The sequence below is a fragment of the Hemitrygon akajei genome, chromosome 5, assembly GCF_048418815.1.
Source record: "Hemitrygon akajei chromosome 5, sHemAka1.3, whole genome shotgun sequence".
NCBI classification, from domain to species: Eukaryota; Metazoa; Chordata; class Chondrichthyes; order Myliobatiformes; family Dasyatidae; genus Hemitrygon; species Hemitrygon akajei.
Window position 1 is genome coordinate 139,401,141 of NC_133128.1, and position 20,221 is coordinate 139,421,361.

The following is a 20,221-nucleotide window of genomic DNA, read 5'->3' on the forward strand; positions in this document are numbered from 1 at the left end:
CCCCACTTTTCCTTCGCTACATTGACGACTGCATTGGCGCTGCCTCCTGCAAACATGCTGAGCTCGTTGACTTCATTAACTTTGCCTCCAACTTTCACCCTGTCCTCAAATTTACCTGGTCCATTTCCGACACCTCCTTCCCTTTCTTGATCTTTCTGTCTCCATCTCTGGAGACAGCTTATCTACTGATAACTACTGTAACCCTATAGACTCTCACAGCTACCTGGACTATTCCTCTTCCGACCCTGTCTCTTGCGAAAATGCCATCCCCTTCTCCCAATTCCTCCGTCGCCGCTGCATCTGTTCTCAGGATGAGGCTTTTCATTCCAGGACAAAGGAGATGTCTTCCTTTTTTAGAGAAAGGGGCTTCCCTTCTTCCACCATTAACTCTGCTCTCAAATGTATCTCTCCATTTCACGCACATCTACCCACCACCCCACTCGGGATAGGGTTCCCCTTGTCCTCACCTACCACCCCACCAGCCTCCGGGTCCAACATATAATTCTCCGTAACTTCTGCCACTTCCAACGGGATCCTACTACCAAGCACATCTTTCCCTCCCCACTGTGTTTTCTGCAGGAATCACTCCCTATGCGACTCCCTTGTCCATTCGTCCCCCCCATCTCTTCCCACCGATCTCTTTCCTGGCACTTATCCTTGGAAGCGGAACAAGTGCTACACCTGCCCTTACACTTCCTCCCTCACCACCATTCAGGGTCCCAGACAGTCCGTCCAAGTGAGGAAACACTTCACCTGTGAGTCGGCTGGTGTGATATACTGCGTCTGGTGCTCCCGGTGCAGCCTTCTATATATTGGTGAGACCCGACACAGACTGGGAGACTGTTTTGCTGAACACCTATGCTCGGTCTGCCAGAGAAAGCAGGATTTCTCAGTGGCCACACATTTTAATTCCATGTCCCATTCCCATTCTGATGTCTATCCATGGCCTCCCCTACTGTCAAGATGAAGCCACACTCAGGTTGGAGGATCAACACCTTATATTCCGTCTGGGTAGCCTCCAACCTGATGGCATGAACATTGATTTCTCTAACTTCCGTTAATACCCCTCCTTCCCTTCTTACCCCATCCCTTATTTATTTATTATTCCCCCCTTTTTTCCTCTCCTTTTTTTCCCTCTCTCTGCCCATCACTTTGCCTGTCTCCATCTCCCTCTGGTGCTCCCCTCCCCCTTTCTTTCTCCCTAGACCTCCCGTCCCATGATCCTTTCCCTTCTCCAGCTCTGTATTCCTTTTGCCAATCACCTTTCCAGATCTTAGCTTCACCCCACCCCCTCCTGTCTTTGCCTATCATTTTGGATTTTCCTCTCCCCCTCTCAAATCTCTTACTATCTTTTCTTTCAGTTAGTCCTGACAAAGGGTCTCGGCCCGAAACGTCAACTATACTTCGTCCTACAGATGCTGCCTGAGCTGCTGCGTTCCACCAGCATTTTGTGTGTGTTACTTGCTGGGCTGGTATTTTTTTCTCATTTCCTAGCGCAAACACACCAGCTATGTGGTTTGGAGGATTCCAGCCCAGCCTAGTTGCTTTTTGCTGGTGCTTTGCAGAGTGCAATGAGAGTGCATTTCCCTGGCACACTTATGTATTAAACCTGCTACAGCTTCAGGAAATCCATTCAGTTCAATGGATGGGGACAGGTAGAAAGCTGGAATATTAGTTAACAAGCAATAAGTTAGAGGAACTCAGTGGGTCAAGCAGCATTTTGGAGGGAAATGGACAAGTGACCTTTCAGGTCGAGATAGCGGGTCCACTTCTCTCTACAGAAGTTACCTGATCCACTGAGCTCATCCAGCTTTTTGCTTGTTGCTCAAGAAGTCAGCATTTCCAGTCTCCTGTGTCTCTAAAAACAAGTTAATTTACATTGCATGAACCTGCAAGTGAATCAAATATTTTTAACTGTTTTAATTTAAACAAAAGTAATTTATAAAAATGTTTCATTCTTAACATTTATTGAATGTTTCTAAATGTCAGGAATATTAAATATGGAAATGATTCAGAAAATGTGTAGCTCAGGTGGTCGGATTGCTCTTCGACCTTGGCAATCTACTTGTAAACATTTTGTTACCATATGAGGAGACATCATCAGCAAATATTACGTTGACCAAACTGGGAAAAGACTATCCACAAGGACCCATGAACATCAGCTGGCTGTAAAGTGGCATGACCAACTTTCCCGAGACTCTATCCATGAAGATCAAGAAGGGCACAAAGTCGACTGGGCATCAGTGAAAGTCGTGGCGCAAGCAAACATGCGGAATGCAAGAGAATTCCTCAAAGAATGGCTTTCTGTGAACAATTCTGTAAACAAACATGTAGACCTCGATCGTACTTATGAGCCAATGCAGGCAAAATTCCAAACCACAATGCACGACGTTCACCACGCAACCATCAGTGACAAGATACTGTCCCCACTTCACAATAGAGTTTCCAATATGAGGACCAATCAGCTGAAGTATATAAAGGCCAAGCATTCAGAGGACTCAGCACAAACAACAGTGCACTGATGATGTCTTCTGATACGGTGATGAAATGTTTCCAAGTAAATTGCCATGATCGGAGAATAACTCAGCCCAACCAATATTAAACATTCTTGTTAAGTTTGACAGCCAGCATGACTTAAGTGGCTGCCAGAGTTCTTCGTTGTTTTGTGAGGTGAGCATTGTTTTAGCCCACAATATCCTATAACTGCACTGCACTGTTACTATTTTGTATTGGATGGCTCTGGGCAGCATGTTGATATGTTGCTAATCCTGAAAAGGAAACGTATTTATCTTGTAGTCAGCAGTAAAAGCAAGCAACTTGCTGGCTTCAGGTTCTGCCCAATAAGAAAGAGACAATTGCTCATTGGGATCAGATCCAACGACCTTGAGCAAAACTACGAGCCAAAGGTGCAAGACACTTGCACCTTTTCATATAAAGTGAAATAATACCATTCTGTGACACCATGTCAGTCTCTCTCTCTGTTGCCGGTTCCAGAGAATGAAGGGCCATACATTCTAAAGGTAAAGTTACAATGTTGTAATTTCAATCCCAAAATGCATCACTAAAGCAACGTCAGCCTCATCCACCACTTATGCCATTTAATCTCTCTGAGTCTCCATCTTGACACTTTCCATTCCTTCTGTTTTTCTCTTTAACCTATTTGTTTCACTTCTAAGTTCTCCCAGTTCCAATGAGAGATCAATGACCTGAGATATTTTTTACCCCACAGATGATGCTTATCTGCTGTACATTTCCAGCATTTGTATTTTAATGCCATATGTACTTTCAAATGCTATATTACACACTGTAAATTGCTATCTAGTATTCAGAGGCTACTTGGAGATATGCACAGGCTTGAAATTCCACCAAACACTTATCTTCTTATGACACTTTCCTTTGTGACCTCTTTTACCATTTCTATACCCATCGCCCAAGGACCCAAGCAGCTATTCATTTGCACTTCTTCCAATGTAGTTCAGAGTTCAAAGTTGAAAGTAAGCTTATTATCAAAGTGCATAGTACTATATAATCTACTTTGAGGTTCATTTTCTTACAAGCATTTACAGATAAAATAAAGAAATACAATAGAGCTTACAGAAAACCATATAAAAACAAAGACTGACAAACAACCTATGTACAAAAAAAATACTGAGAACATGAGTTTTATAGGTTTATATGCAATTCATTTCACTTCTAAGTTCTCCCAGTTCCAATGAGAGGTCATTAACCTTTCTTATATTTCTCACCCCACAGATGCTGCTTGATTTGAAGCGAACTTGAAGTCTGTCGGATGTAGATTCAGTTCAGAGTTGAGGTAAGTGAAGTTTGTCGTGCTGGTTCAGTTGCCTGAAGGTTATAGGTAATCATTGTTCCTGAACCTGTTGGGGTGGAACCTAAGAGCCCTGTACCTCCAGCCGGATGGTAGTAGTGGGAAGAAGTCATGGCCTGGATGGTGGGGGTTCTTGATGATGGAAACTGTTTTCTTGTGGCAGTGTTCCATGCTCAGTGGTGGGAAGGGCTTTGCATGTGATGCACTGCACTATTTCCATCACTTTTTATAGTCCCTTCTGTTCCTGCGCATCCCAGTCCGTGATGCAACCAGACAGTATACTCTCCACCATGCATCCAGAAGAATGTCAGAGCTTTTAGTGACATCCAAATGTACGCAACCCCAACTTGGGGTCCATGGACCCCTTGCTTACTGGTTTTGGTCCATGGCATAAAACAGGTTGGGAACCCCTGCTCCAGGCAGAAGCACTGTTGTGTCTTCTTTGCAATAGGAGATAACATGTCCCCTGAAATGTTAATACCAAGGAATTTTAAGCTATTGACCCTCCCCATCTCTGATCCTTCTTCCTCCCGTGTTCAATAATCAGCTCTTTGGTTTTGATTATGTTGAGTGCAAGGTTTTCTGGCACTACTTAACCACATTTTCAATTTTCCTCCTATTTGCCGATTCATTCCCACCTTAGGTTCAGCCAACAACAATGGTGTTGTTAGCAGACTGAAATATGGCACTGAAGCTGTATTTAGCCACAGTCACCGGTATAAGGTGAATGAATCAGAGACATAAGCACACAGCCTTGTGGTGCCGATGGCGAGTGTGGAGGAGATATTGCTACTAATTCATACGAACTGGGGTAGCCAGTTAGAAAAGCAAAGATCCAGTTTACAGGGAGGTATCGAGGCCCAGGTCCTGGACCCTACTGATGAGCTTCAAAGAGGTGATAGTATTGAATGCTAGCTGAACGCCAATGAAGAGCATCCTGACGTACAATCTGTCTCCATACACATTGCCTGATCTGATGAGTATTTTCAGCATTCTCTCCTTGGCTCCAGGTTTCAACAAACCTCTTACCTGCATTTCAGTTTTAATCATCCACTGTTTTCTCTCTCTCTCTCCTCCTCCACCACACACTATTCTCTATTAATCAATCAACTAGACAGGTCGAGAAGCAGCAGAGTCACCTGGTCAGCTACCAGGCCTCAGAGTAATACTTCCCTTTCCACACTCTGTCTGAAAGAACTAACTTGTTTTCTCACTTTCCCACTTCAAACCTTTCCACGGGTGCTGCCCAACCTGATGAGTATTCCTAGCAAGTTTATTTATTTCAACATTAATAAATTGTTGGATTTTTTTACCAGCTAAGCATACTCCGAAACACACGCAATTACTGCAACTACTTGCCACTTGCAATTTGTCTAGATAACATTTGTGTCAAATGCAGACATTTTCTAAAGAAAATTATGCCTCCATTTGCTGGGGGTTAAAGGGGAGTTCAGAATAAACAATGTATCTCTCCTCCAGCAATGGAAGCACATAAATCCATTAATACAGAGAAAAGGATCAAAACATTGATGTAATAAGAAAGAGGAATGAGAAGAAATAAATGGTATAAACCAACATACATACATGCTGGAGGAACTCAGCATGCCAGATGGCATCAAAGGAGGGAAATTAGCGGTTGATATTTTAGGATGAGACCCTTCATCAGGACTGGAAATGAAGAGGACAGAAGCCAGAATAAGAAGAGGAAGGGGAAAGAGTACAAGCTGGCAGGTGATTGGCGAGACCAGGTGAGGGGGAAGCTGTGTGGGTAGGAGAGGAGTGGTGAATAATTGATTTAGATCACTATTTTTCCTGTGTTCAGCAACTAGAAGTGAAAACAACCACTGTCTCCATGCTCTCTCTTTATCTGTTCCTATTTCTGTGCTTAAAACAGTACTAAACTCCACAGGAGAAGTGGGAAAACCACTGTAACAGGAGGAAATGTCTGGTCATGTTATGAAGACACTGTCAGGATGAAAAGGCCAGTTATTCACTCAGCACCACCTCTACGGCTGAAAGAGACAATTTAAAAAAAAATAATGCTTTCAGATGTCAGCCAGTATTTCTGTAAAATTGTCCTGAGTGATAACCAAGAAAGAGACAGCCTGTGAATCAAATCATATCTATCTTGTTGAGGGCCAAACCTCAAACTCTTGGCATCCATTCCCTTTCTAGCCCGGCAGCTCAGTCAGATGTTGGAAACAGGCTTCACCTGCCAGCAGCTGTTTACAGTGCCGATCTGCCCGTTTTAATGAAATGGCCATTAACTCACTCTGAAGGTCAGAGAGCACTGCGTACATGACTGACATGGCACTCAAACACCACTAAGCAACACGGGACCCTTTCCTCCCTTGAGACCATTTATTATGACACTTGTGCCTGCTTTATTCACTATAATGAAAAGCTGTTCTGACCTCCTGATCAAAGAATGCCAAAATACTTGCAAGCCAATTTCTGCAGTAAATTATCTTGAAACATACCCTTTTTCACAAGTACTGGATATAAACCAGATTTGCATTAAATAAAATTAATTTTGGGTAGTGATGTCTCCACTGTATCTCCTGTATCTGTAACACCCCCGATCAGTGACTGGCCTATAATTTTAAAAATACTAATTTTTGCCTGTTCCAGGTACAGTATTGATTTACTTATTTTATTTCTTGTAAAACCCTTCTTTGCTGGTCAAGCAGTTTGAAAGCAAATAATGAAATCTAAACAGCTTAACACATGACTGCAAGTCTACATGATTAACAATTAAGAAATGGGACACATAACACCAAAGAGAACTGAATCAAACAGAAGTCTGATACAGTTTATACATTTAACCAGCTTGCATCACCAGTGCTAACACACCTCCAGCTAACTTTTTATTCCTGGTGCAATATTTATATTCACAGCTGAGGGATGAATGAACAATGATTTAGTTTGGTGACAATGTGCAAACATTCTGAAACCACTGGCCCAGAATTTGCTGGGGTAATAATGACAGGGTTAGCACACACAATTAGCATGAAAGTAACTTGACAATCCGCTGCAATGGGAGATGACTTCAAGTATTCACACTTTATCAGATTTGTGTTTATCTGCTATGGCAGACTGCCCTCAAGCTTCCCTTGAAGAACAAGACCAAAAATCTATTTCCTTAACCGAAGTCATGTTGGAATTGGGAAAGAAATAAGGTAGCAGCAGAGAAGGAATATAAACGAGTTAGTGTCCTAAATATTTCTGCAAAACTTGAATGAATCGTTCTGCAGCGTGTTAGGACTAGTACATTAAGAGTGTGACAACACTCTCCATGAGCAGGTTTTAATTGATAGGGTAGTTAAGAAGGTTTGTGGTGTGTTGGCCTTCATTAGTCGGAGGAATGAATTTAGGAGCCAGAAGGTAATGTTGCAGCTCAGTAAAACTCTTGTTAGACCAGAGGTTGAGAGGAGACTTGATAGCAGTGTACAAGGTAATAAATAGCAGAGGATGAGTGGATAACCAGAGACTTTTTACCCAGGGCAGAAATGACTCATACAAGGGGGTATAATTTTAAGGTGAATGGAGGAAATTATGGGGGGGGGGGGGGGTGGAGATGTCAGAGGGAGGTTTTTTTTTTCTTTTTACACACAGAATGGCCTAAATGGAATGCTCTGTCAGGATTAGTGGTGGAGGTAGATCCATTAGGCACATTTATGAACCTCTTAGACAGGCACATGGATGATAGAAAAATACAGGGCTATTTAGGAGGGAAGGGTTAGACTGATCTTACAGTGGGTTAAAATGTTGGCATATCATGGGTCAAAGAGCCTGTACTGTGTTGTAATGTTCTATGTTCTTTTTGAAACATTTTGAATCCCAAGGGGGCTTGACAGGGTAGATGTTGAGATGTTTTCACCAGTGGGAGAATCTTGAATAATGAGATATTTTGAAGGTAAAAGGTAATTTAAAACAGAGATCCACATAAGTATCTTTGCTCAGAGTACTGAATCTCTGGAATGCTCTGTCCTAGAGAGTTGCCGGGGCTGGATCAAAATAAGTAATTAAAGTGGAGGCAGATAAAAAGATCAAGGCATTTAGGGATCTGACACAGAGAAGAAGTCGAGGCCTTGGGCCCCATCAGCTCAGATCACATTGAATAGTAAGGAAGGTTTGGGATGTCTGATAGCCTACTCCTGTTCCTATTTTCTTGTGTTACAAAGAAATACAAGATAGCAGATCTACAGTTATTCACAACCACAAGATTCTTCACTTTACTGTTTTGCAAGAAGCATTGCAGATAACTTCTGCTTACATGACATCACAAACAATCTGACAATGTCAGTTTTTAGGAGGTATTAACTGAAGGCTGAATGCAAGAGGGCATAATTGGATCATTATAATTGGTGATATATGATTAAAGCCTTACTCTTGTGGAACCTATGATACTTCTTTTCCAATAACTTCTCTGCTCTTCTTTAAAGTGGCGCCACAGATCTCCTTGAAAATGCAGATTGGGGCCTCACTTTATTGACCTACAGCATATGAAAGATCAAACCTCAGCAGGTGCAGTACAACTTCAGAAATGCACTTGCAATGTCAGTCTTGACTTCTGTGGAAGTGGATCTGTGCATTGTATTGTAGGAATAAACAACACAAAGAGGAAAATGTCTGAGAAACAGGATCGTGAATGACCTGGCAGGAGAAGTTAAGCTGAATAAAGGGACACAAGTAAATAATCCTAGGGCCCGACTGCATTGAACAGCAAGGGTGCTCACGACAAGGTGACTCTCAACCAAAACAATGAAAAGCAGTTAACTGATTCATTATGTCATAGATCATGCTTGTTTAATTTGACTGCCTTGTCTCCTTGGTAACAACAACAGCTCATTGTTACATTGCAGCTCTATAAAACCTGGGTTAGACCACACCTGGAGTATTGTGCTCAGCTCTGGTCACTGATTGTAAGAAGGATGTGGAAGCTTTAGAGAGGGTGCAGAGGAGATTCACCAGGATGCTGCCTGGATTAGAGAGCATGTCTCATGAGGACAGGTTGAATGAGCCTGATCTTTGGTCTTTTCTCTTTGGAGCAAAGGAGTGTGACAGGAGACTTGACAGAATTGTACAAGATGATAAGAGACATAGATTGAGTGGTCTTCCGGTACGATGGTGGCACGCGCGCTTAGTCGCAGCAGCCTCTCCATGTCCAACAAACAATGTTTGTCTTAAACATTTTTCTTGTGATTGCAAAACCCTGTTGGGCTTTGGTACTACAAAATACTGTTCATTGGCAGAGGAGCTGCATGGTGGTTGTTGCACGGACCAGGCCCTGATGCTGCACAGGGAAGGAGACACCAGAGGTGGCATAACAGTTAACAGAGACACAGCGGGCATGCTGGAATCTGTGCTGGGTTGGAAGCTAGTCCCTGCAGGCCTGTTCTCCCATCAGTCCTGCTCTTCAGTGTTCGCTCTCTGGAAGACAAGCTGGACTGCCTTCATCTGTGGCTGACCCAGCGCGAGATGATGAACTGCTGCGTGCTTGTTTTTGCAGAAACGTAGCTCCAGGACAACATCATCAATCTTCAGGCCATGCCACTCAGTGCCTTGAGCTACTATTATTTTGTGACTGTACGTGTTATTGTAACACTGGAGGAAAATATGGGGGGAAGGACGTCAGAGACAGGGCAGGGATAGGTGCTTGGAGCGCAGTGCCAGGGATACATGAAGATACATTAGAAATATTTACAAGACTCTCAGGCACATGGATGAAAGAAAAATGGAAGGCTAAGTAGAAGAAAAGGGTTAGACTGAAAATGGGGTAGGTTAAAGGGTCAGCACAATGTCATGGGCTGAAGGGCCTGTACTGTGCTGTAATGTTCTATGTTCTATATTGGCTTTAAAATGCCTTGGAAAAGTCTGGGGAAATGTTCTGGATATGAGAGTGTGGTGATATAAGGGTGAAGAGAAAGGTTAACCTTTACACAGCCAGGTCCCACAAGCAGTACATGAACTTAGTGACAGATCAATTTTATTAAGTGTAACACACACATAAAATACTGGAAGAACTCAGCAGGTCTGACAGCACCTATGGAAAGGAATAAGTAGTCGACGTTTCGGGGCCGAAACTCTTCATCAGGACAGTGTTTTCATGTAGGAGCAGCACTGCCCAGGACACCTGCAGTACTTGCAGCCTTGAACAATGCATTGCATATATGCCACTTCTGATCTGGAAAGCTACCACGTTTCTTAACCTCTGCATGCCACCTTGGCTGAACAGCGGAGCACTTTTAGTAATAGACCAAGACAACTGCACTGCTCCAAAGAGCGCTTATTTGAGGTCATTCTTACCCTCGGCCATTAAGCTCAATGAGTCAACCTATAGCCAGGGAATTGACGACCCCTCCTGTCAGACTGTCTGAGATAACTTACTTTGTATTCTTTCTAGTATTTGTATATCTGTGCACTTGTAATGCTATTGTGTCATTGTAATTTCCTTTGGTATCAATAAAGTACTATCTATACAGTACTGGGGTAAAGTATTCCATAGACATAGGCAAAATTGTACACTGAAACAAACTTTTTATGCATTAACTCTCTCTATTGTGCCTTGAGATAGTATTCTCAATTACCTTAATATTTATGCCTCTGAAAATGTATAGGCCAATAAGAAGAACTAAGAATATACTCTAACTGTGGATTGCTTTATCTAAAGAGTTGGAACACAGTGATTTCAGTAAGATGGCGGTGCAATTGATCACAGCAGCTTCTATAGGGTCAACCAAAAGTGCCATTTCTTTTTTAAACAGATCTTTTAAGATTGCAAGACCCTGCTGGATATTAAAAAATGAAAGTACTGCAGGTCTACCCTTCAGTGAGTTACTTGTGGCACAAAAGCTGAAGGAGCTGGACTTGGTGCAGACTGTGCTGCTGTCTGCGTCAGAGAGGCGTTGGAGGAGTCGGTGTGCAGTCTAACTGTGAGTGATCTTCCCAGCTGCTTTCCTTCTGATCGCAAGACCCCATTGGACCGTTAATGTGGAACGCTGCAAGTCCGATTCACTGATTATTGGTGGACAGCAGGGGAGCTGGATGGCCTCATTTGTAGTGTGGACGAGGCCTCAAGCTACGGTGTCTCATGTTTACGGCTGCCCAGGAGAGAGGTGTCAGAGTCGTTGGGTTCCACTGGAGGCAGTGTGGCGTGGCATTCAACCTGGAGTCGGTGCTGCCCCCCCGTGTTCGCTTGACAGAAAGACAAGCTGCCAACTGCAGATCTCTGCAAAACTTATGGGCTCAGGGTGTTGGACTATTTTGTTTTGTGTGACTGTATTTTACTGATGTCTTGTATGTGCTATACGTGCCTTGTGCTGTGTGTGACTGTAGGTACTGTGTTTTGCACCTTGGTCCCACAGGAACACTGCTTCTCCTGGCTGCATTCATGTGTACGGTTGAACGCAAACTGAACTTGAACTTGAGTGGGCTGGAAAGTTTCAATTCTGGTGTCCTCTGATGGGGTGGGTCAAATGGCCTGCTCCCATGACACGACCCTTGACTGCAAACTGGTACGTCACAGCAGAATTCAGAGACAGCCACTGAGCTGTGTCACCCTGGTCAAACAGGGTTAAACTTCACAAGGCCCTTGTCAGGGCAGACAAGCACAAGGTGAGGAATGAGAGTTTTCACAGTGCACTGGGGTACAGCAATATCCAAAAGGGCTGACTGAAGCTGAGGTGTGTTTTTAACTCTACTTCTACACAGAAGAGGTTGTGAACCATGTTAATGGAATAAAAGAATTTTTTTGTCATTCCATCCAAACATGAAGGCTAGACAGCATTATTGAAAAAATATGAGAGATGAATTTATGAAAATACATCTTAATGTTTTCTTCTGCCTCTAAACAGTACAGCTTTGACACCACGAACCACAGCCGAAATAATACAACAATAAAGCGATAGGATCTCTTTATTGACTGCCAATGAACTGCTCTCCTATACAGGCAATTACTTCTCCAAGTCTGTCAGTCAAAGGAAAAATGACTGAATCCATTAGATCAAACCTTTGCCACTGCTCATAATGCACCTCTTAGGCCTCATTAATCTGAGTCAGCGGCACACAGCCAGCAGTGCTCAACAAGGCAACGAGCGCCTCCCCCACACCCCACGTGAGTTCTTTCATCTCTGAAAACAGTGCTAATCAAGCTATCCTTATTACCCGACTCACTGTCATGTGAACAGCATTCACTCCTAACTGCTCTCATTACAGTCCCATCTTCAGAGACGTCTGACTGGAAAGAAAGTCTGATTGCATTAATATTCATGACAATAATTAGTATTCTAGGTCACTGAATATTCATGCTATTATTTTGGTTTTATGGTTTGGACGAAGTTCTTATAGTCAGTGTAAAGGGGGCTTGTATTTTCTAGCCTTTATAGATCAATATTCTATAGCAAGAAGTGTGCAATCCTTGCTGAGCAGGACTTTTGCAATATGTTACCTGGTAACTGGCTGAAAGTTTATGTGTTTGAAGTTCACACCTGCTATAAATGGATTTTATCTAATTAAATAAAAAATGAACAAGAAAATTACAACTCTAGTTAATCCGCACTGAACTGAAGTCTGTGTTTTACACATTTTCATTTGCAGGACTGCTATGGAGATCTAAATGTTTACCAGCTGGTGTAAATACATATAAATAAGTTAATGATGTCCTGGAGGGTTCTGACAGAAATTTATAAGGGGTTAAGAATTAACATAAGAAAGGTGTTTAATAGTCAAAACACGTCAGCTAATGGCTTTCCGTGCTTAGATTTGAGTTAAGATCAAACCCATCATTTGTAAATTGTTTGAGCATTAGAATTTAGACGTTGGAAAGCAAAAAATTACAAACGTGAAGTTAAAAGATTAGAAGAGTAGGCTTCAAATCTACAGAGTGTATGTTACTTTTCCAATATGCCAGATAACTACAGATGACAAGATTGCGTATTATCTATTATGGAGTGCTACTTTATGATATATCAATCCCAGTTCCCCCCCCCACCTTTCCTCCTCTGAAGGTGCTCACTCACTCTGAGTGATGTATCCATTTCCACAAGGCACTGGCTCCCAGCCACTGCCTAGCCCTGAGTGACAATCCTTAATGTGTGAGCCAGAAGGTTGTCAGTAACTCACTTGCCTCCAACTGGGTTGGTTTGTCTGTTTTCCAGTGAACCAAGTGAGGTGAAAAGGAGTACGGGAACCGGGGCCCCATTAGTTTGAAAGGGAGCACGGTAAACATTACTTAGTGAGCCAGATGCTGCGTCATCGAGATTTCCAAATATTTGGGTAGCAGATTATCAGAGTTGTTTTTTAAAAGTTTTTATTAGAATATTCAGGTTTTTGTGATCTCATCATTTCTCTTTTCACAGGTGTAGCTGGCCTTGCTATTTCCAGCATTTTCTATCTTTATTGAAAATATCTGACTTGTCCGATGTTTGAAGCACTTCATTTCCTCTAAGAGGAATGCTGACTCTCCTCTCTTAGATTCAAGCATAAAACATAGAAATCTACGGCACATAACAGGCCCTTCGGCCCGCAATGTGCTGACCATGTAACCTACTCTAGAAACTGCCTAGAACTGTCTTGTTATTTTTATCTCATCTGGCTTTTCTGGCACACCTCTACTCCAATTCAATCCTAGCAACATGGTGCAGCTATAGTCAAATTCTACAAATTTATTCTTCTAAATTATCCCCATGAATTCACCTGTTCTGCTTCAGCAACACCTCTCCAACCTGCAATTCTGACTATCTTGGATAAGTATAGAAGGTGCCTGGGAATCTCATCACATCAAAGTTGCACATCATTCTGAGCTTGTTTGGGATAAACTCCCAAAGAACCATTTCTAAAATACCTTTTGCACAAATAATGTGAGGTTTCATGGTGTCTCACCTCCACCTCCTGCAGAATAACTTGGGATTAGCATTACATGCCAACCTTTCCAATGATGACCATAGTCTGATACTAACTCCAATAAACCAGCATCCGGTTGTTCAGTAATTCTGATGGTTGAGCATCTGGTTCAGGATACAAACCAGGGTCCAGAACACAAGTGGGGTGTGTGATCAGAGCCAGGGATCCAGAATGCAGCTGAGGTCAGAGTCGGGAATACCAGGATTCAGGAATGTGGAGAAGGTTTTCCTGCCAGAGTAAGGGCCCAGAGTGCTTGAATATTTCCTCCTCCATTTAAACTCACTGGATTTATTGAAGAAATTATTATACTGCTGCACAATAGGTAAAATGAAAAATAAATGCATATTTGGGTACTGGAAGTATCATTCAACAGTCCAGAAAATCTGCCTGTCTGGGACTACCAACATTTCAAGGGTGCCAAATTTCTGGAGTAGTTTGTATCTCTTTGCTAGAATTCAGATCCTTATAAGCTTTTAAGTGGTAGGTTCCAGTTAATAGCTATATCATGCGACTGTTGTCCATGAAGAGAGTCCTATTTTGGTTGAGCTTGTTGCTCGGGTAGATTTCAGAACATTTGTTCAGTAAAGCATATTTTTTCTTACTTCTTTTTTGTCTGAGAAATGTCTGAATCCTCCAATGGTTAACAATGGAGATTATTTTGCATGGATTAAGAGGTACTTCAAATGAAAAGGGGAGTGGATCATATCAGCTTCTCTGTAACGTACTCTGGGAGACTGAATTTCTCCTGGGTACTGTATGTTAATTAATGCATGGCAAAGTTGCTCAAATTGAGGAACCAGTTCCATCAGTACGAACTGAACATAGTCCCTGTTCTACTACAATCCAGGATCATTCCAGAGAAGCTGGTAAGCGGAATTCTGCTCCCAGTCCTGGAAGTAATATTCAAAGTCAAAGTAAATTTATTATCAAAGTACATAAATGTCACCATATACAGTATTGAGTAACACACACAAAATGTATGCCACTCTGCATTTGCAGCATCTCTTGTGTTTACATTACCTTGAGTTTAATTTTCTTGCAGCCATTTACAGAAGAAGAAACACAATAGAGTTTATAGAAGACTGTTCAGAAACAAAGACTGACAGGCAACCAAAGTGCAACCACCACCACCCCCCCCAACTAAATAAATAATGCAGAGAACATAATGTCCAACAGTGCATTTTGTTGCTTACCTGCATTCTGTGAAATATGCAAACTGCTCAGGTCTTTGGGCAAACCATTTGCTTTAGGACTGGAAATGGGGGCACAAGCTGAGGTGGCACGAGGTGGTCGCTTCCCTGGGACTTTGACGGTAGTCCGAAGGAGATCAATTTCCTTTCCATGGACGTTTTGCATGTAATCCTTGAGATGAGAAAAGTTAATGTAAAAGTGTTAGTATTCAAATGCTCTAGAATTGCCTTTCCAAATCAGAAGAAACAGAATGGATTAAGGTAAAGTTAAAGTGCAATAAACAATTAAGCTTTTTAATGAGAGGCAACCAAATACAACAAATGCAAACACCACAGTAACAAAATCTTAATGTCCACATCTTTTGTCCAAAACAAATCGAGTTTTCTAAAATATTGTATTAATCTAGATTATCTTCATACAGATACCTATAGCTTAAAATAAAGCATTTATTTTTGTTCACTGCAAATAATCTTATCCTGCTCAAGCTGCCTAGATACTGGCAGCGTTATTTGTCAACATCAAGCCCCAATTATTATAAACAAGGCAGTATCCCAAACTGACGCCTTCTCCCCTGGTTTTCATGTGCAAATGCTGTCTCTGCAATCAGTTGTGTCATTTGTGTTTCAATACTGATCAGAACAGAAAGATCTTAACAGGACACAAGGGCAATTCAAACCAAAGTACTCAAACAACTCTTAACAAGTCACTGGAGACTACTCGATGTAAGTCTCCACAAGTGTGGTCCTTGCAAACCTCTGCCCCTTAACAGCTTGAAAATAGTAATTGCAAACTTATTTGCATTTATTGGTGTTCATCATACCTAAAAACATAACTGTGAGAGCCTCTGGGCCATTGTTCTGCTTGGAGAGCATCAATAAATGAGGTAACCGGGTGCAGAAATCCACCCTCTTTGCTCCTACACTGTCGCTTGTTTTTACATTTGACTCCTAATTATGTTGCATCTATTGCCATCCACTTAATTAGCTGCATTAATGTGATTTCTTTTCACATAGTCAAGCAATTAAGAACTATGATTAAGTTTCATTCAATTAGCCTCAACAAACATGTTAATTGATGCCCCAGATGGAAATGAGGTGCAGTGAGGGAAACCTGCTCACGATCCACGATTCTGTCACAAAACCACGACTCTCAAGACAGTTGCTGCACCAATACAGATTTCTCCAGAATAACCTCCCGCCACTTTACAGCTGTGTCTCTTGTTAATCGACACTACCATTTTACGGAAAGTTTTTGAGGAAAAAAAAACACAAAGCACTATTGACTTAAAATGGAGCACTCCCATGTAATTAATGGGGGGGGGGTAAAGTATTTAATGTTGAACATAAGGGAGAGTTGCTATGTTACTTTCAAGGGGAAAGGCATGTTTCATTCAAATGTGGATTAGCTAAGGGGATTTGTTTCCAAAACCTCTACATATGCCATAAGTGAAAGTCTGTTTTTAATCAAAGTTGTGATTATAAAACATTTAAAGTAGTAGAAAGAACTGGAAATGGTGATACGCCCTGACTTACTTTGAGATACTACCATGCTAACTCAACCTCCCCTAACCTAGGAATTAAAACTGCAGGCCAACATTGTCCATCAGCATACCAACAACAGCGGCAATATGCCTCAAATAGAATGAGTAACAAGGGAGCAAAAAACTAACTCCTGGAAGAACTCTGCAGGTCAAGCAAATCCTGTAAAGGAAAAACACTTGTTGGTGTTTGGGAGCGAGATTCTGCATCAGCACTCCTCTTGAACTGAGATGTCAAATTAACCGTTTGTCTCCATAAATGCTACCCCAGCTGATTTCCTCAGTTTGTCTTTTGCTCTAGATTCCAGCATCAGCGATCCCTTGCGTCTCCAGAACACCGAAGGGGGAAGGCGTGGGGCTGTTTCAGCTGTATCTTTTGAGTAAAACAGAAACTGTGACTTTGTTATATTTAAATGTAGCTAAGTCTTATCTCAGCAGTCCAGTGTTAAGCAGAATAAGCAGATTTGTATATGCCTTTTTCTGTGTGAAACTATAAACACACAAACACTAAGTGTCAGATTTGTTTACACATTTACAACAGAAACTACCGAATGGGGATCACAATCAATTTAGAAAAGCTGCAGGGGTTTTTTTTTAACAGAAAGTTTCTCACAAATGGTGATTGATAGACCAAGATATTTCACAGGTTCATCTGAAGCTTCATAAAGTCTTCACAGACTCGGAGGGAGTCAGCTTTCATTTTGTCTTTTACCTTTCTGTCTCTGACACAGGGACCTTAAACCGAATTTACATAACACGTTGTCAAAGTTTGGGATGCTATCTGAATACCTGGGGATCTAAGTGCTACAAACCCACTGCACAGAGCTTTGAACAAAAAAATTAGCAAAGATTGGTCTTGACAATTTTGTATATTGAACAGAATATCAAGCATGTTGAAGGAACACAGAAGGGCTTTCCCCTGGCATAGGAACTGTTGGTGCACATCAGTTTGGAAGATGCATATGATAGTAGCTGTTGAAACAGATCGAAAATGCCTCATACTGCAGAGCCCAACACAACATTAGAGGGAACATTCCCAGTAAACTGGAGTTTAAAAAAATATGTAAGAGTTTCAATAGAAGTATTTCCTGGTCAGAGCATTCCACAAGCTGAAGGACCTTGTGTATTCCTTGTGTATTTATGAATAACAGACAAATTGTTACAGTCAACCAACAGAAAAATAAATGGCAGAATTATCACTTTGCCAGTGATTCTGATGGTGGTAAACAGAAATACTGGGAAAAACTGCCAAACTTTTCTTCACCCTTAGTGTCAGATCTTCTGAGTACGCCTGAGTGCAGAGGCAGGCTCTGGAGTTGTGTCAATGACTATCTCCCGGTAGCAGTCATAATCTACTGTGAGAAAATGCTTTGAGAGGTTGGTCATGGCTCGAGTTAACTCCTGCCTGAGTAAGGATCACGACCCACTGCAATTCGCCTACTCCCACAATAGATCTATAGTGGATGCAGTCTCACTGGCTCTCCACTTTATTTAGAGATACACCATGGAACAGGCCCTTCCAGTCTAATGAGCCTCGTTGCTCAGCAATCCCCCTACTTAACCCCAACCTAATTACAGGACAATTTACAATGATCAATCAACCTACTAACCAGTATTTCTTTGGACTGTGGGAGGAAGATGCGGCACCCAGAGGACTCCCATGCGGTCACAGAAAGAACATAAAAACTCCTTACAGATGGGGCCGGAACTGAACTCTGAACTCAAGATGTCCTGAGCTGCAACAGTGTTGCACTAACACAGCAAAACACACATCAGGCTGCTGTTGATTGATTACAGCTTGGCGTTCAATACCATCATCGCTCAGTATTAATCAACAAGCTTCTAAAGCTGGGCATCTATACTTCCCTCTGCAATTGAATCCTTGACTTGCTTATCGAAAGACCACAGACAGTGTGGATCAGAAACAACATCTTCTCTTGCTGACAATCAACACAAAAACACCTTAAGGTTGCATGCGTAACACACTGCTGTACTCCCTCTATACTTAAGACTGTGTGGCTAAGTGCAACACAAATGCCATTCATTAATTCGTGGCTGACACAACTGCTGTTGATAAAATCTCAGATGGCAATGTGGAGTGGATAGATCAGCTGACTGAATGGTGTCACAACACCCTCTCACACTCTCTGTCAGTAAGATCAGGTCTTGATTACAGTCCAGGAAAGGGCAGTCGGGTGGACATGTAGCAGTCCTTGTGTGGGGTGAATGGTGGAAAGGGTGAACAGTTTTAAGTTTCTAGGATGTCCTGAGCCCATCACAAAGATGGCATCTCAGCAGCTCTACTGTGTTAGGAGTTTGAGAAGATCTGGTATGTCACCAAGACTCCTAATGACATGCATTCTGGCTGGTTGGAAGCTCAATGCACAGAATCACAAGCTGCACAGGGTTGTAGACTCAGCCATTTCCATTACAGGCCCCATCCCCACCATCAAGGATGCAGTGCCTCAAAAAGGCAGCTTCCATTATCAAGGACCCTCACCATCCGTAACATTCTTTCTTTTTGTTACTGCCCTTGGGAAGGAGGTACAGAAGTCCGAAGAAGAAAACACACTCAATGATTCAGGAACCACTTCTTGCATCCATAAACACTATCTCATTATCCTGTTTTTTGCACTACCTATATTGCAATTTATCATAGTTTCATGTCTGCACTGCTGAATCAAGACAATAAATTTCATGTCCGATGTCAGTGGCCTGGTTCAGATCTCAGGTGATGTGTGCATACATCCTTTGTATGGATACAATGAGCTGAATGGTGTTCCCTGTGCTGTATGGCTTTATGACCAGAACAATTTATAGTACCATGGCTTCAGGACTTCATAATCTCAATACACATGAAATGTATTTTTCCCTTCCTAGATGCTTTTTTTGGGTGGTGGGGGTGGGGATTGAACATTTTTCTCTATTCCAGATCACCCCACAATTAAGAGGTTTCACTGTATCAATCTGCCATGCCCATTCAACCTTTAACTAACATCACTAACACAACCCGGTTGGCCATAAACACACGAGAATCTGCAGAAGCTGGACATCTTGAGCAACACACAAAATGCTGGAGAACTCAGCAGGTCAGCAGGGAAATAAACAGTCAAGGTTTTGGGCCATTTCCCTTAATCAGAACTGGAAAGGAAGGGGGCAGAAGCCAGAATAAGAAGGTGGGAGAGGGGAATAAGTACAAGCTGGCAAGAAGACCAGAAGAGGGGGAAAGTGGGTGAGTGATGAAGTAAGAAGCTGGGAGGTGATAGGTGGAAAAAGTGAAGAGCCAAAGAAGAAAAAATCTGATAGGATTTCAGATTGGAAAAGAAAGGGAAGGAGGAGGAGCAAAGATGGGGTACGAGGGAAAGCAAAAAAGGGGAAATTTTCAGGTGATGTTGTCTGAGATTCTGCAGATGCAAAAAATCTTGACAATATTCACAAAGTGCTGGAGGAAATCAGCAGATCAAGCAGCGTCTATGGAGGGGAATAAATCAGCAGGTAGATGTTAAAAGGACCTTCCTCGCATAAATTGGTCACAGTTTGTCCCACATTATATGCAGTGTCCCACATTTATTTCAAAAGATCGCTCTAGCCTTTCTGGAGTTATGAATGATGCAATCTTTTCCTCAGACTATCCTTCAGGATAGAGGACTGAGGACTTGTTTCCATTCCCGTGTCACAGGCTCTCAAGTGGATGATGCCAGCAATATGGGAGCAGCTGACTGTGCTACAGGAGACTGAATAGTTTGGGAGGAAGTGAGTTT

At 42.2% G+C, this 20,221-nt stretch overlaps 1 protein-coding gene across 4 annotated transcripts in view; it reads right to left on the reverse strand.

Annotated features, from left to right (window-relative positions):
- Positions 1-20,221, reverse strand: part of agap1 (ArfGAP with GTPase domain, ankyrin repeat and PH domain 1) — a 642,020-nt gene that overhangs the window by 204,874 nt on the left and 416,925 nt on the right. For all 4 annotated transcript variants that reach the window (XM_073046649.1, XM_073046648.1, XM_073046647.1 and 1 more), the window contains exon 11: positions 14,926-15,094. In XM_073046649.1, coding sequence (XP_072902750.1) covers positions 14,926-15,094 — 169 coding nt within the window. The remainder of the gene's footprint in view (positions 1-14,925; positions 15,095-20,221) is intronic.